Genomic DNA, 16,679 nt, shown 5'->3' with positions numbered 1-16,679 from the left:
CCAAAGTGCTAAAAGTTGATAAATCTGGGTATCTGTGGATTATTTTGTATTATTTTCGCATCTTTCCTATATGTTTGAAGTTATTTCAAAATAAATTTTTTTAAATAGAAAAATAGAATTAAACAAAAAGTTGGTTCCTTGAAAAGACTGATAAAATCAATAAATCGTTAGCCAAACTGACAAAGAAAATGAAAGGACACCAGTGACTAAAATCAGATATGAAAGTGAGGACACTACTACTGACCTTACAGAAATAAACTGGTTTATAAGAGAACACTATGAACAATTGTACACCAACAAATTAGATAACCTAGAGGAAATGGAAAAACTCCTAGAAACATACAAATTACTTAAACTGACTCAACAAAAAATAGAAAATGTCAACAGACCTGTAACAAGTAAGTAAACTGAATCAGTGATCAAAAATCATCCAACAAAGAAAAGTCCAATATTGGTTGGCTTCATTGCTTAATTCTACCAAGCATTTAAAAAATAATTAATACCAATCCTCATCAAACTTCTCCAAAAAACTGAAGAGGAGCAAAACCTTCCTAACTCATTCTATGATGCCAACATTACTCTGATACCAAAGCCAGATAAAAACAGCACAAGAAAGAAAATTACAGACCAATATCCCTTATAAAAAAAGACGCAGAAATCCTTAACAAAATACTGGCAAACTGAGTCCAACATGATTATACATCATGACCAAATGGGATTTATTCCAGGAATATAGACTGGCTCAACATAACAATATCAATCAATGCAATACACCACTTTCATAGAACAAAGGAATAAAATCACGTGATCATCACAACTGATGCAGAAAAGGTATTTGACAAAATCCAACATCTTTTCATGACAAAAACACAGAAAAAACTAGGCATAGAAGGGAACTTACTCAACATGATGAAGAGCATTTATGAAAAACCCACAGCAAACATTGTATTCAATGGCAAAAAACTGAAAGCTTTCCCCCTAAGATCAGGAACAAGACAAAGATGCCTGCTGTCACAACTATGATTCAACATTGTACTTGATGTGCTAGCCAGAGCAATTAGGAAAGTAAAAGAAACAAAAGTCTCCAAATTGGAAATGAAAAAATAAAACTACCTTTAGTTGTACATGACACGGTCCTACAAAATAGAATTTCCTAAAGAATCCATGAGAAAGCTACCAGAACTAATAAATGAAGTCAGCAAAGTTGCTAGGTACAAGATCAACACAGAAAAATCAGTTGTGTTCTACACACCTGTAACAAACCATCTGAAAAAGCAATTAAGAAAATAATTCCATGTAGAATAGCATCTAAAAGAATACACTACCTAAAAATAAATTTAACCAAGGAGGTGAAAGACATGTATACTGAAAACCATAAAACACTGCTGAAAGACATTAAAGACGACCTAAATAAATAGAAAGGCATCCCATGTTCATGGATTGGAAGACCTAATATTGTTAGAACGGCAATATCACCTAAGGTGGCCTATAAATTCAGTGCACTCACTATCAAAATTCTAGCAACCTTTTTTTCGGAAATGGAAAAGGTGATCCTCAAATTCATATGGAATTACAAGAAGGCCCAAATCATCAAGACAATCTTGAAAAAGTAGAACAAAGTTGTAGGACTCAAAGTTCCTGATTTCAAAACTTACTACAAAAGTACAGTAATTAAAACAGTGTAGTTCTGGCACACAGATAGACATATGAACCAATGGAATAGAAATGAAGTCCACAAATAAACCCCCCACATCTATTGCCAGTTGATTTTCGACAAGGGCACTAAGTCCATTCAATAGGTAAAGAACAGTTTCAACAAATGATGTTAGGACAACTGGCAATTCTCAGGCAAAAAGATGAATTTGGACACCTAATCTTACCATATACAAAAACTGAGTCAAAATGGATCAACAACCTAAATACAAGAGCTAATAATATAAAGCTCTTAGAAGAAAACATAGGGAAATATTTTCAGGACCTTGTATTAGGGAATGGATTCTTATATTTTACACCAAAAGCATAAGTACCAAAAGAAAAAAGTAAGATAAATTGGACTTCATGAAAATTATGAAAAGACAACCTACAAAATGGGAGAACATATTTGGAAATCATATATTTAATAAGGGTCTAATAGCCAGAATATATAAAGGACTCCTACAACTAAACAACAAAAAGACAAAAAATAAAGAAAATTAAAATGGCCAAAGGATATGATAGACATTTCCCCAAAGAAGATATACAACTGTCCAATAAGCACATGAAAAGTTGCTCAATATCACAGGTCATTAGGGAAATGTAAATCAAAACCACAATAAGATACTGCTTCACTTCACTAGAATGGCTATTATTTAAAAACAAACAAACAAACAAAACAACAACAAAATAAAAACAAAGAGAAAACAAGTACTGGTGTGGATGCGGAAAAACAAGAATGTAAAATGATGCAGCTGCTATGAGAAACATTTTGACAGTTCCTCAGAAAAATCCCACTTCTAGGTATATACCCAAAAGAATTAAAAGAAGGATCTTGAACAGATATTTGCACACTGATGTTCACAGCAACATTACACACAATAGCCCAAAGGTGGAAATAACCCCAGGGTCCATCAACAGAGGAAAACATATACATACAATGGAATAGTATTCAACCGGAAAAAGGAAGGAAGTTCTGATCCATGCAGCAACATAGATGAATCCTGAAGACATCATGTTGGGTAAAATAAACCAGATTAAAAAGGACAAATACTGTATGATCTCATTTACATGAAATAACTAGAATATGCAAATTCATAGAGTAAGTAATTAGAATACAGGTTACCAGGGGAAGAATGAGGGGGATAGGGAGTTAATGCTTATTGGTACAGCGTTTCAGTTTGGGAAAACAGAGAAGTTTTGGTAATGGATGGTTTTGATGGTTGCGTAACATTTTGAATGGAATTAACACCACTGAATTGCACACTTGAAAGCGGTTAAAATAGGAAATTTTCTGTTGTACATATGTCAGCACAATTTTTTTTTTAAAACCATATTTAAAAATAGTTAACTTGATTTTTATATTACATGTATTTTACCACACACACACAAAAAAATCCCTTTGCTACTGGAACTATTAATAATCGCCATTTTCAAAATGTTTGCTATGGGCCAAGCACTTTGCTAAGCACTTTAAATACTACATGTACTCTCTCCTTACCTCTTTCAACCTGCAGTTTTCAAAGTGGAAACAGAAGGCTCAGTGAGGTTAACTAATTTTGCCTAAGTTCAACAAATTAGTAAATGGTAAGATGTTATTTAACCACAGAAATATGTGAACCCAGAGGCCTGTGATCCTAACCCTGATGTGGTATGCAGGAGTGTTAGTGGCAATAACCCTGTAAAGCAAGGCTTAAAAGGCCAATCAGGATCTGACCTGGAATTACAGTGCCACATTGAACTCTACCCAATAGTGCTCTCTCGCCTGTGGGTATTCCAAGTGCTGTTCCGTTCTTTTCATGCCCTCCCAGTCCTGCCTCCAACTTTGTCTGGTTAATTCTTGGTCATTTTTCAAGTCTCAGCTTAGGATATAACTTCTTCTAAGAAGCTTTCTGTCTCAAGTTCAGATAAAGTGGCACACTTCTTGAAAGCTTGCTAGCAGTCCATACTGCTATGCAGACTATAGCACACATCTTGTTGTGGCCAAGTGCCTATTTTGTGTTTTTATTTTCTGTTAGTGTTTCTATAGTCCCCATTTCAAGCACTTTTGTGTACCCACAACCTTCACAGTGTACCACACATAGCACTGTGTGGCAAGAAAAATTAATCATTTTTGTATTTACAGAGCTTATCATAGTGTCAGGCCTCTCCTATGTTTCCAAAAACATTAAGTGAATAAATTTAGAACGTTTACTCATACTACAAATATTCTATCCCTACGAAATCTCTTGGCATTCCCAAACGTACACAGTATATATGTCAAAACTATTCATTCAGAATTTTAAGCACCTAGAGGGCTGGTGGACTGTACCTCTTCAGATTGTATTCCCTGATAGAAAAGTTTGTTGTTCATATTCTTATGCTATATCCTACGCATAATGTGCTAAGGTTTATTGTTTTTATCCTCATGGATTTTGTATATTTACAAATGTGACAGTTCGCTTTGTCTCATTTGTCATGTAGTACTCGTGTTTCCTAAACTAAATTCAAAATGCCTAAGTTAACGCAAAACAGCAATTTCTGTACAAGGAAACTGCATGTTAGCATCAAAAAGCTTCTGCGTCCTTTCTGTTCAGTAATTATTTGTTAGGAAAAATAGATGATACAGAAAAGCTTAATTACAGACAAGTATAAGTTACTTATTATTAAATGACTTCTGGGCCGCTGTAGCAAACCAAATATATTAGCATTTTCCTCGGACTGAACTGACCGGTTCCGGAAACGTAGAAAAACTACAAATCTCAGCATGCAACGCTTCAAGCAGTGCTCAGGAGGACAGGTAACAGCTTCGCGGTGTACGCTGGGGTTTGTAGTGAGTGACCCAAACCCGACAGTCACCCCCTTGATACTTACCGGACCCAGCCACTACCAAGACACTGACAGACTCACGAGACACAACATTCCGAGAATGAAGTACTATCCACAACCGCAGGGCTATGAGAAAGGCCACCACCCCTCCCAAAGTTCCCCACAAGGCTACCAAACTAAGGATGCACGCCATTCAAGTAAACGTGTCGCACGTTCGCTGTTTCCTGGTGCCAGCAACTGACGTGAGGTTAAAGTTCAAAAACTACGGGCGCTGAGGATGCTCAATCTTGAGTGAAGCTTTCCTTGGTTAGCTGGGCTTGCTGGAACCGGGAGAAGTTAAGCGCCAGAGGCAAAAGTTAGGACCGTGGGGGCTTTTGTCGCTGCCCTTCACTGTTTTCTGCGCTGCTGCTACCGAAGCAGCAGCTGGAATTCGGGAAGTTAAGCTCTGGAGAAGATTGATTTCCGCCGGTGACTGAGGTCAGGCCTCCGTGCGCCCCAAAGGCCGAGAAGCTCCCAAGTTAGGAGGTGTTTCAGTGCTACCAACTTTGTGAATTCCACCTAAAGGCATGAATCGCATTTTTAGAGCCCTTATCCAATCCCCACCCCCAGTTCTTTTCCAGTTCTCTTGCTTTTAACTTTCTAGTCCTGTTCTGAGATATCAAACAGGGTAACCAGAGTAGTTGAAGGTGAGCACCTCAAATTATGCCGTGTTCCTAAGAGGAGTGCAAGCTCAGTGGCTAAATTTTAACAGGTTAGAGAAGGCATATAATAGTCAATTAAGATTACCACAAAGCATTCCCAGTTTGTTCCTTATGTCTTTAGCCAAAATGATCTGCCAGCACCTCCCCGAACCCCAAATATTGCTTGGTTTTATGTCGATGTGGTCCACATTGCAGCAACATAAAAATACGGGAATTAAAGAATCCCCGTCACCTCAAATTTAATTTGTCTTTGGTCCCCTATAGACCTGTGAAGTTAGGTAGGACAAGTAAACAGATGAGTAAACAGATCCAGAAAGATGAAACAGCTTGCCCATGTGAATGAAATAGTAGCAAATCTAGAATTAGAAACCAGTAATCCTAGCTCCAGTTGCATAGGAGTATTACGTTGTGTATGCCATTGCTAGATTGAAACTTGTGTGATCATCATTAGCCTAGAACCTAGAGTGTATATATAAAAATGCAGACTTCCAGGGTCTGTCTCAGAGCTACTTAGTATTTCCAGGGGAGGGGCCTGGGATCAGCATATCTAGCTAGTATGTCAATTCCTATCAGTATCTTTGATAAACACATATTAAAGATTTTGTGTGTAAGTTAGCGTTTTCTAGCTCATGGATCTTACAGCTCTTCTCATATTGTCTTCCCGTAAATTCTCATAGCCCTACATCATTACAATAAGGCCATAAGGTGGATACTATCCCCTCTTTTCAGATAAAGAAACAGATTCTATAAAAGTTAAATGATTTGCCAAGGATCACTCAGCTAGTAAATGGTAGAGAAAACTTATAGTTGTGGACTATAGTGTGCATAATTGGAAGTGCATATGTAGGCCAGATACAAGAATGTTATAAAGGGCTTAGGTTTCTTTCATCTGCCCTCTCTGCCATTCCTAGGAATGGCTTCATCCTAAGGCTGGCTTCTCTCATACTTAGAAGATTTTAGTTGTCCTAGAAATTGTACTCAGTCAGGGTAACATCCAGTGCAAAAAACAAAAGTTATCTTGTCCTTCATTTAAGGGTCAGGAAACATTTCCCAGAACCCCTCATAGCAGACGTTCTCTTACTCCTTTTGGCTATATTTATATCACTTGCCCATGCATTAAAGAGAATGAGATCCCAAAGCTGGTTGGGTTAGGGGTGGAGATGGTGTTCAACTCCTAGTAGTATATGCAGTATTTGATGGAGGATGTAGTTTGCCGGGCTGCTATGACAAATACCACATAATAGGTTGACTTAAACAACTGGAATGTATTTTCTCAAGGTTTCAGAGGCTAAAAGGCTTGCTTTCTCCTGGGGTTAGTAGCATTCCAGTGCTAGCTTGCCACAATCTTTGGGGTTCCTTGGCTTCCCGTCACATGGCAATGTCCTTTCCTTTCTCTTCCAGGTCTTTGCTGACTTCCTGCTTTTCCCTGTGACCTTCTCTGACCCTGGCATCTGGTTTCTTTTCTTTATAAGACCTCCAGTAATCCAGATTAAGGCCCACCCTGCTTCAACTGGTGTCACCTTAACTAAAAATAATGTCTTCCAAAAGTCCTGTTTACATTGGGTTCATGCCCACAGGGATGCAGATTATGATTAAGAACATGTTTGAATTGGGGTCCATAATTCAGTGTACCACAGGTAGGTACTAAACAAACTGTTCATTCTCTTGGAGAGAAGGAAGTTGGGGAAGGCTGGAGCAGGAACAGTTGTTGGGTAGGCAAACAACAGTATCTGGATTGTTGTGAAGATCGTATGTCTGAAATGACTTTATAAACTGACGCATGCAAAGTAGACGTGAAGCATATTAGTAAATACTAAGTTCCAGGCCAAGTTCCATATTAAGGAATACTTAAAATTTAGAGGACACCCTTGCATTCCTCATTACTCCATCTCCTCACTACTGTAATTATTTGTATCATTACTGTATGGGGGTAATCAACATTTAGGGGATGCCAGTAAATGCAGAGAATCAAAGAGGGTGGAGTAGCAGACACTGTTTAGAGTTACTGGTTGATTTATTTTGCATTATGGCCAGGGTCAAACTGTTCTTGTTATTGACAAAGTTGAGAACTGCAGAGAGGAGCTAGGTGGTGGACAGGAGCAGGAACAATGTTGGAAACTCCTGAACAATATAGACATCTGCTGGGTAAGCAAGTCCTGGCCTGTGGTAGGCCTAGAATGTACATATAATCAAGAGGTCAAGTAGCTGTGGTGGATTAATTAGCAGAGCGCGGCTGCACAGGAAGAAGCAAAACTAACATTTTTCTTAGTGAGGTAAGTTGTACACTGACAGATTCATAGAGGTAAATTATAGTGCTGTAAAAAGCATGATAAACATATTAATAATTGAAAGAAGGAATAACGATACATGATCCAGAACAAATAATAAGTAAAGTTTGGGAGATGATTTTCATTACCTTCTTAAATCTTGTTCCTAACATTTCTATGGTAAATATTGATGTATATTGTTTTAAGTTTTTAAAAGTAAGAATGTTTTGCACTATTCAGTAGAATTGTTTGAGTTAATTTATTCAGTAGATGTAATGAGCACTGATTTGGGTGCAGGGGATGTCATGTGAGTAGGACAGTAGTCCAGTCAAGAACCCTGAACTGGGGAGATGGCAGTGGAGGTAGAAGAGGGCAGATACGACATTAGATATAGGGGATGAAGTAAAAGGAAGAATCAAGATGACTTCTAGATTTTTGGCTTCAAAACAGGTTGGATGGTTTCCTGTGCCAAAAATAGGCAGAGTGGAGGGGAAACAAGGTTTTTTTGAGTGAAGAGGGAAGGAGAGAATGGAAATGAAGTGTTCTGTTTTGGACTTTAGTTTGAATAGCCTGGTAGACATCTAAGTGGTTATGTCAAATAGGCAGTTTTATGTACAAATCTGAAACTCAGGTCAGGGCTAGAGGTATAAATTTAAAACACATTAGCATACAGATGATATTTAAAGCCATGGAACTGGTGAGATCACCTAGGGAGGGTATTTGAACTTTCTGTGATAATGGAAATGTTTTATATCCATGTTGCACAAATAGTAGCCACCAGCCACGTGAGGCCATTGAGCACATGAAATGTGGCTAGTGCAATTAAGGAACTGAATTTTATTTTATTTAATTCAAATTATTATTATTTTTTTTTTAATTCAGTTTTGTTGAAATATATTCACAAACCATACAGTCATCCATGGTATACACTCAACTGTTCACAGTATGATCATATAGTTATGCGTTCATCACCACAATCTATTTCTGAACATTTTCCTTACATCAGAAAGAATCAGAATAAGAATAAAAAATAAAAGTGAAAAGAGAATACCCAAAACATCCCCCCATCCCACCCTATTTGTCATTTAGTTTTTACTCCCATTTTTCTACTGATTTTTTTTCAATTTTTTAACTTTGTTTATCAAAAAATTAAAAACAAACAGGCAAACAACAACCAAAAAAACCCCACAACATTTCAAACAAAGCAATGGATTAAGGAAAACAAATAACCTAAAATAAGTACTTTGCTTCCAATATGTTCCTACCATACCCCAAGAAAATTAATAAACCATGTCCAAACAGAGGAGTAAGAAAAACAAATAATCTAAAATAACTACATTGCTTCCAACATGTTCCTACCATACCCCAAGAAAACTAACAACCCCTAAGAAAACAAAGGAATAAGAGAAAAAAAAACATAAAATAACTCTATTGCTTCCAACATGATCTTACTATATCCAAGAAAGTTTACAAACCATAATCATTCCTGAGCATTCCCATAACATTGAGATTACCCTCCATAGTTTATCTGTTCTTATTAGATTATCATTCCCCCTCCACTAATTGGTATTTCTAGGTCCCCTACATTCTACAGTATAAAACATTGTACATTTTTCACAGAATTCACATTAGTGTTAACATACAATATGTCTCTTTTTGTGCCTGGCTTATTTTGCTCAGCATTATGTCTTTTTTTTTTTTTTTTTTTTTTTTTAAATCTTCATTTTATTGAGATATATTCATATACCACGCAGTCATACAAAACAAATCGTACTTTCGATTGTTCACAGTACCATTACATAGTTGTACATTCATCACCCAAATCAATCCCTGACACCTTCATTAGCACACACACAAGAATAACAAGAATAATAATTAGAGTGAAAAAGAGCAATTGAAGTAAAAAAGAACACTGGGTACCTTTGTCTGTTTGTTTCCGTCCCCTATTTTTCTACTCATCCATCCATAAACTAGACAAAGTGGAGTGTGGTCCTTATGGCTTTCCCAATCCCCTTGTCACCCCTCATAAGCTACATTGTTATACAACTGTCTTCGAGATTCATGGGTTCTGGGTTGTAGTTTGATAGTTTCAGGTATCCACTACCAGCTACCCCAATTCTTTAGAACCTAAAAAGGGTAGTCTAAAGTGTGCGTAAGAGTGCCCACCAGAGTGACCTCTCGGCTCCTTTTGGATTCTCTCTGCCACTGAAGCTTATTTCATTTCCTTTCACATCCCCCTTTTGGTCAAGAAGATGTTCTCCGTCCCACGATGCCGGGTCTACGTTCCTCCCCGGGAGTCATATTCCACGTTGCCAGGGAGATTCACTCCCCTGGGTGTCTGATCCCACGTAGGGGGGAGGGCAGTGATTTCACCTTTCAAGTTGGCTTAGCTAGAGAGACAGGGCCACATCTGAGCAACAAAGAGGCATTCGGGAGGAGGCTCTTAGGCACAACCATAGGGAGGCCTAGCCTCTCCTTTGCAGCAACCGTCTTCCCAAGGGTAAAACCTGTGGTAGAGGGCTCAACCCATCAAACCACCAGTCCCCTATGTCTGTGGTCATGTTAGCAACCATGGAGGTGGGGTAGGCGAATACCCCTGCATTCTCCACAGGCTCCTCAAGGGGGCACTGCATCTTTTTTTTTTTCCTTGTTTTTTTTTTTTTTTTTTTTTAACTTTCCCTTCTTTTTTAAATCAACTGTATGAAAAAAAAGTTAAAAAGAAAAGAAACATACAATAAAAGAACATTTTAAAGAGACCATAACAAGGGAGTAAGAAAAAGACAACTAACCTAAGATAACTGCTTAACTTCCAACATGTTCGTAATTTACCCCAAGAAAGTTACCTAATAGAGCAACATTTCTGTGAACTTGCTCCTACTATATCCATCAGAAATTAACAGACCATAGTCATTCCTGGGCATTCCCAGAACGTTAAATAGCTTATCTTTTCTTCTTGGATTATTGTTCCCCCTTCCTTAATTGCTCTCTATTGCTAGTTCCCCTACATTCTACATTATAAGCCATTTGTTTTATATTTTTCAAAGTTCACATTAGTGGTAGCATATAATATTTCTCTTTTTGTGCCTGGCTTATTTCGCTTAGCATTATGTCTTCAAGGTTCATCCATGTTGTCATATGTTTGACGAGATCGTTCCTTCTTACTGCCGCGTAGTATTCCATCGTGTGTATATACCACATTTTATTTATCCACTCATCTGTTGAAGGACATTTGGGTTGTTTCCATCTTTTGGCAATTGTGAATAATGCTGCTATGAACATTGGCGTGCAGATATCTGTTCGTGTCACTGCTTTCCGATCTTCCGGGTATATACCGAGAAGTGCAATCGCTGGGTCGAATGGTAGCTCTATATCTAGTTTTCTAAGGAACTGCCAGACTGACTTCCAGAGTGGCTGAACCATTATACAGTCCCACCAACAGTGAATAAGAGTTCCAATTTCTCCACATCCCCTCCAGCATTTGTAGTTTCCTGTTTGTTTAATGGCAGCCATTCTAACCGGTGTTAGATGGTATCTCATTGTGGTCTTAATTTGCATCTCTCTAATAGCTAGTGAAGCTGAACATTTTTTCATGTGTTTCTTGGCCATTTGTATTTCCTCTTCAGAGAACTGTCTTTTCATATCTTTTGCCCATTTTATAATTGGGCCGACTGTACTATTGTCATTGAGTTGTAGGATTTCTTTATATATGCAAGATATCAGTCTTTTGTCAGATACATGGTTTCCAAAAATTTTTTCCCATTGAGTTGGCTGCCTCTTTACCTTTTTGAGAAATTCCTTTGAGGTGCAGAAACTTCTAAGCTTGAGGAGTTCCCATTTATCTATTTTCTCTTTTGTTGCTTGTGCTTTGGGTGTAAAGTCTAGGAAGTGGCCGCCTAATACAAGGTCTTGAAGATGTTTTCCTACATTATCTTCTAGGAGTTTTATGGTACTTTCTTTTATATTGAGATCTTTGGTCCATTTTGAGTTAATTTTTGTGTAGGGGGTGAGGTAGGGGTCCTCTTTCATTCTTTTGGATATGGATATCCAACTCTCCCAGCCCCATTTGTTGAAAAGACCATTATGACTCAGTTCAGTGACTTTGGGGGCCTTATCAAAGATCAGTCAGCCATAGATCTGAGGGTCTATCTCTGAATTCTCAATTTGATTCCATTGATCTATATGTCTGTCTTTGTGCCAGTACCATGCTGTTTTGGTAACTGTGGCTTTATAATAAGCTTCAAAGTCAGGGAGTGTAAGTCCTCCCACTTCGTTTTTCTTTTTTAGAGTGTCTTTAGCAATTCGAGGCATCTTCCCTTTCCAAATAAATTTGATAACTAGCTTTTCCAAGTCTGCAAAGTAGGTTGTTGGAATTTTGATTGGGATTGCATTGAATCTGTAGATGAGTTTGGGTAGAATTGACATCTTAATGACATTTAGTCTTCCTATCCATGAACATGGAATATTTTTCCATCTTTTAAGGTCCCCTTCTATTTCTTTTAGTAGAGTTATGTAGTTTTCTTTGTATAGGTCTTTTACATCTTTGGTTAAGTTTATTCCTAGGTACTTGATTTTTTTAGTTGCTATTGAAAATGGTATCTTTTTCTTGAATGTCTCTTCAGTTTGTTCATTTGTAGCATATAGAAACATTACTGACTTATGTGCATTAACCTTGTATCCCGCTACTTTGCTAAATTTGTTTATTAGCTCTAGTAGCTGTATCGTCGATTTCTCAGGGTTTTCTAGATATAAGATCATATCATCTGCAAACAATGACAGTTTTACTTCTTCTTTTCCAATTTGGATGCCTTTTATTTCTTTGTCTTGCCGGATTGCCCTCGCTAGCACTTCCAGCACAATGTTGAATAACAGTGGTGATAGCGGGCATCCTTGTCTTGTTCCTGATCTTAGAGGGAAGGCTTTCAGTCTCTCTCCATTGAGTACTATGCTGGCTGTGGGTTTTTCATATATGCTCTTTATCATGTTGAGGAAGTTTCCTTCAATTCCTACCTTTTGAAGTGTTTTTATCAAAAAGGGATGTTGGATTTTGTCAAATGCTTTTTCAGCATCTATTGAGATGATCAATTGATTTTTCCCTTTTGACTTGTTAATGTGTTGTAATACATTGATTGATTTTCTTATGTTGAACCATCCTTGCATGCCTGGAATGAACCCCACTTGGTCATGGTGTATGATTTTTTTAATGTGTCTTTGGATTCGATTTGCAAGTATTTTGTTGAGGATTTTTGCATCTATATTCATTAGGGAGATTGGCCGGTAGTTTTCCTTTTTTGTAACATCTTTGCCTGGTTTTGGTATTAGATTGATGTTAGCTTCATAAAATGAGTTAGGTAGTGTTCCATTTTCTTCAATGTTTTGAAAGAGTTTGAGTAAGATTGGTGTCAGTTCTTTCTGGAAAGTTTGGTAGAATTCCCCTGTGAAGCCATCTGGCCCTGGGCATTTATTTGTGGGAAGATTTTTGATGACTGATTGGATCTCTTTGCTTGTGATGGGTGGGTTGAGGTCTTCTATTTCTTCTCTGGTCAGTCTAGGTTGTTCATATGTTTCCAGGAAATTGTCCATTTCCTCTACATTATCCAGTTTGTTGCCATACAGTTGTTCATAGTATCCTCTTATAATTTTTTTAATTTCTTCAGGATCTGCAGTTATGTCACCTTTTTCATTCATTATTTTGTTTATATGTGTCTTCTCTCTTTTTCATTTTGTCAGTCTAGCTAGGGGCTTGTCAATCTTGTTGATCTTCTCAAAGAACCAACTTTTGGTGATATTTATCCTCTCTATTGTTTTTTTGTTCTCTATGTCATTTATTTCTGCTTTAATCCTTGTTATTTCTTTTCTTGTATTTGGTTTAGGATTGGTTTGCTGTTCATTTTCTAGCTTCTTCAGTTGATCCATTAGTTCTTTGATTTTGGCTCTTTCTTCCTTTTTAATATATGCGTTTAGTGCTATAAATTTCCCCCTTAGCACTGCTTTTGCTGCATCCCATAGGTTTTGGTATGTTGTGTTCTCATTTTCATTCGTCTCTATATATTTAGCAATTTCTCTTGCTGTTTCTTCTTTAACCCATTGATTGTTTAGGAGTGTGTTGTTTAACCTCCAGGTATTTGTGAATTTTCTAAGTCTCTGATGGTTATTGACTTCTAATTGTATTCCATTGTGGTCAGAGAATGTGCTTTGAATAATTTCAATCTTTTTAAATTTATTGAGGCTTGTTTTATGTCCCAGCGTATGATCTATTCTGGAGAAAGTTCCATGAGCACTAGAAAAGTATGTGTATCCTGGTGATTTGGGATGTAATGTCCTGTATATGTCTGTTAAATCTAATTCATTTATCAGATTGTTTAGGTTTTCAATTTCCTTATTGGTCTTCTGTCTGGTTGATCTATCTATAGGAGAGAGTGATGTATTGAAGTCTCCCACAATTATTGTGGAAACATCAATTGCTTCCTTTAGTTTTGCCAGTGTTTCTCTTATGTATTTTGTGGCACCTTGGTTGGGTGCATAGACATTTACGATTGTTATTTCTTCTTGCTTAATTGCCCCTTTTATTAGTACGTAGTGGCCTTCTTTGTTTCTCAAAACATCCCTGCATTTGAAGTCTATTTTATCTGAGATTAATATTGCTACACCTACTTTCTTTTGGCTGAGCTTGCATGAAATATTTTTTTCCATCCTTTCACTTTCAGTTTCTTTGTGTCCCTGTGTCTAAGATGAGTCTCTTGTATGCAACATATTGATGGTTCATTTTTTTTGATCCATTCTGCGAATCTATATCTTTTAATTGGGGAGTTTAATCCATTTACATTCAACGTTATAACCGTGAAGGCATTTCTTGAATTGGCCATCTTATCCTTTGGTTTATGTTTGTCATATTTTTCCCCTCTGTCTATTCATATCCTTTATTGTACCCATACCGAATCTCTTTAGTACTGAACCTTTCTCCAAGTCTCTCTGTCCTTTCTTTGTTTCTCTGTCTGTAGGGCTCCCTTTAGTATCTCCAGTAGGGCAGGTCTCTTGTTAGCAAATTCTCTCAGCATTTGTTTGTCTGTGAAAAATTTAAGCTCTCCCTCAAATTTGAAGGAGAGCTTTGCTGGATAAAGTATTCTTGGCTGGAAATTTTTCTCACTCAGAATTTTAAATATATCGTGCCACTGCCTTCTTGCCTCCATGGTGGCTGCTGAGTAGTCACTACTTAGTCTTATGCTGTTTCATTTGTATGTGGTGAATTGCTTTTCTCTTGCTGCTTTCAGAACTTGCTCCTTCTCTTCTGTGTTTGATAGTGTGATCAGTATTTGTCTCGGAGTGGGTGTATTTGGATTTATTCTATTTGGAGTTCGCTGAGCATTTATGATTTGTGTATTTATGTTGTTTAGAAGATTTGGGATGTTTTCCCCAACCATTTCTTTGAATACTCTTCCTAGACCTTTACCCTTTTCTTCCCCTTCTGGGACACCAATGAGTCTTATATTTGGACGTTTCATATTATCTATCATATCCCTAAGGTCCATTTCGATTTTTTCAATTTTTTTCCCCATTCTTTCTTTTATGCTTTCATTTTCCATTCTGTCATCTTCGAGGTCACTGATTCGTTGTTCAACTTCCTCTAGTCTTGTACTATGAGTGTCCAGAATCTTTTTAATTTGGTCAACAGTTTCTTTAATTTCCATAAGATCGTCCATTTTTTTATTTAGTCTTGTAATGTCTTCTTTATGCTCTTCTAGGGTCTTCTTGATTTCCTTTATCTCCCGTACTATGGTCTCATTGTTCATCTTTAGTTCTTTGAGTAGCTGCTCTAGGTGCTGTGTCTCTTCTGGTCTTTTGATTTGGGTGCTTGGGCTTGGGTTATCCATATCATCTGGTTTTTTCATATGCTTTATAATTTTCTGTTGTTTTTGGCCTCGTGGCATTTGCTGAACTTGATAGGGTTCTTTTAGGATTTGTAGACCAATTGAATTCCTTATCTCTAATTTATCAGATCTACAGCTTCGTGGAGTACACTTTCTCTAACTAACCAGCAGGTGGCGTCCACGAACCACCTGTTCTCCACAAGCCAGTTCTCCCCTGCTTAGCCTTTTTGGTGAGTGGGGGAGTGAGTCTTGTGGGGTCCAATTGGTGTACCAAGCTTGCGTGTGTAGTTGGTGTTGCCTGCCCTGTGTATGGGGCGTGTTTCTGGGCAGTCAGGGAGGGGGGGGGTGACTCTAACAATCAAATCTCCCTGGTGATCCTAGAGTTTTAAAGCTGATGCAATAGTCTAATCCTTCAGTTCAGTCCTGCCACAGTTTGTCTCTGCCACTGACCCACAAGTCCTTGGTATTGGCGTATGGCTCCTGAGACTTGCAAGTGGGCCCCTCTTCCAGGCCGTGCACCCCGGGTCCTCTGTTGAGGGATGGCTGTGCTATGTCACAGGTGAGTGCCGTCCCCCCAGGGCAGTTCTGGGCTGCTGGGCTGTGTAGGGAGGCTCACAGTCTGCTGAACTGATGGCTGAATGGGGCTTTGTTAATTCACACTGCTCTACCTTCCCAACTCTGGGACAATCAGCTGAGGTTGCAGGGAAGGCTAATGTCCACGCCCAGTTTTGTGGTGTGTGCCTGTTATTTGAAGCACTTCCGTCACACTGGGTTGTCTGGGGCAGTTCTGGGCTATGGGGCTGGCGATGGGCAGGAGTGTTTCCTGTCCACCAGGATGATGGCTGTGAGCGGACACCCCCCTTTTCTTGGGAAGTTGTGGTGTTTAGTGAATTTTCTCAGCCACTGGATTATTGCCTTTTGTCTCAGAGCTCTCCTAGTTCTAGCTCTTGACTTGACCTGCCCAAATAGCAAGTCTTTGAAGCTTTCTGTATTGGGCTTCTTAGAGTAATTGTTTTAGAAAAAGAAAAAAGGATTAAAAAAAAAAAAAAAACGGGCCCTCCTCAGAGATTTGATGGGTTATTGAAATGCTAAGAGACAAAGCAACCAGGGCCATTAAGGAAAGGTCCACAGGGCAGAGGGATCAGCTTTTCTTCGGGATTTGCATATGCGCCTCAGGGCCCCTCCCCTTTCTATGTTCACCAGAACTCCAAAAATCCTCCGCTTTTATTTTGGAGTTTTTCGTGTTGTTTTTTTTCTATGCCTGTCTCCTCTCTGTTGGGCTGGCTGCTCTCAGATTCTCTGGTGTCTGGTCTCAGTCTATCTATGGTTGGAGTTTGAATCAGTAG

The 16,679-nt window shown here is 38.2% G+C and overlaps 2 protein-coding genes across 2 annotated transcripts in view; one reads left to right on the top strand and one right to left on the bottom strand.

The window, feature by feature from the left end:
* ALG14 (ALG14 UDP-N-acetylglucosaminyltransferase subunit) overlaps positions 1-4,722 on the bottom strand; it is a 134,843-nt gene extending 130,121 nt beyond the window's left edge. Inside the window, exon 1 of the mRNA XM_037826583.1 lies at positions 4,546-4,722. Within this exon, the coding sequence (XP_037682511.1) occupies positions 4,546-4,693 (148 nt within the window). The 5' untranslated portion in view covers positions 4,694-4,722. The remainder of the gene's footprint in view (positions 1-4,545) is intronic.
* Positions 4,723-4,801: 79 nt separating this feature from the next.
* LOC119526986 (TLC domain-containing protein 4-like) overlaps positions 4,802-16,679 on the top strand; it is a 175,346-nt gene continuing 163,468 nt past the window's right edge. Inside the window, exon 1 of the mRNA XM_037826579.1 lies at positions 4,802-4,977. The gene's annotated coding sequence lies outside the window, so the exon portion shown is untranslated. The remainder of the gene's footprint in view (positions 4,978-16,679) is intronic.

The sequence above is a fragment of the Choloepus didactylus genome, chromosome 2, assembly GCF_015220235.1.
Source record: "Choloepus didactylus isolate mChoDid1 chromosome 2, mChoDid1.pri, whole genome shotgun sequence".
In the NCBI taxonomy this organism is placed as follows: domain Eukaryota; kingdom Metazoa; phylum Chordata; class Mammalia; order Pilosa; family Megalonychidae; genus Choloepus; species Choloepus didactylus.
This window is presented reverse-complemented; position numbering and strand designations above follow the sequence as displayed.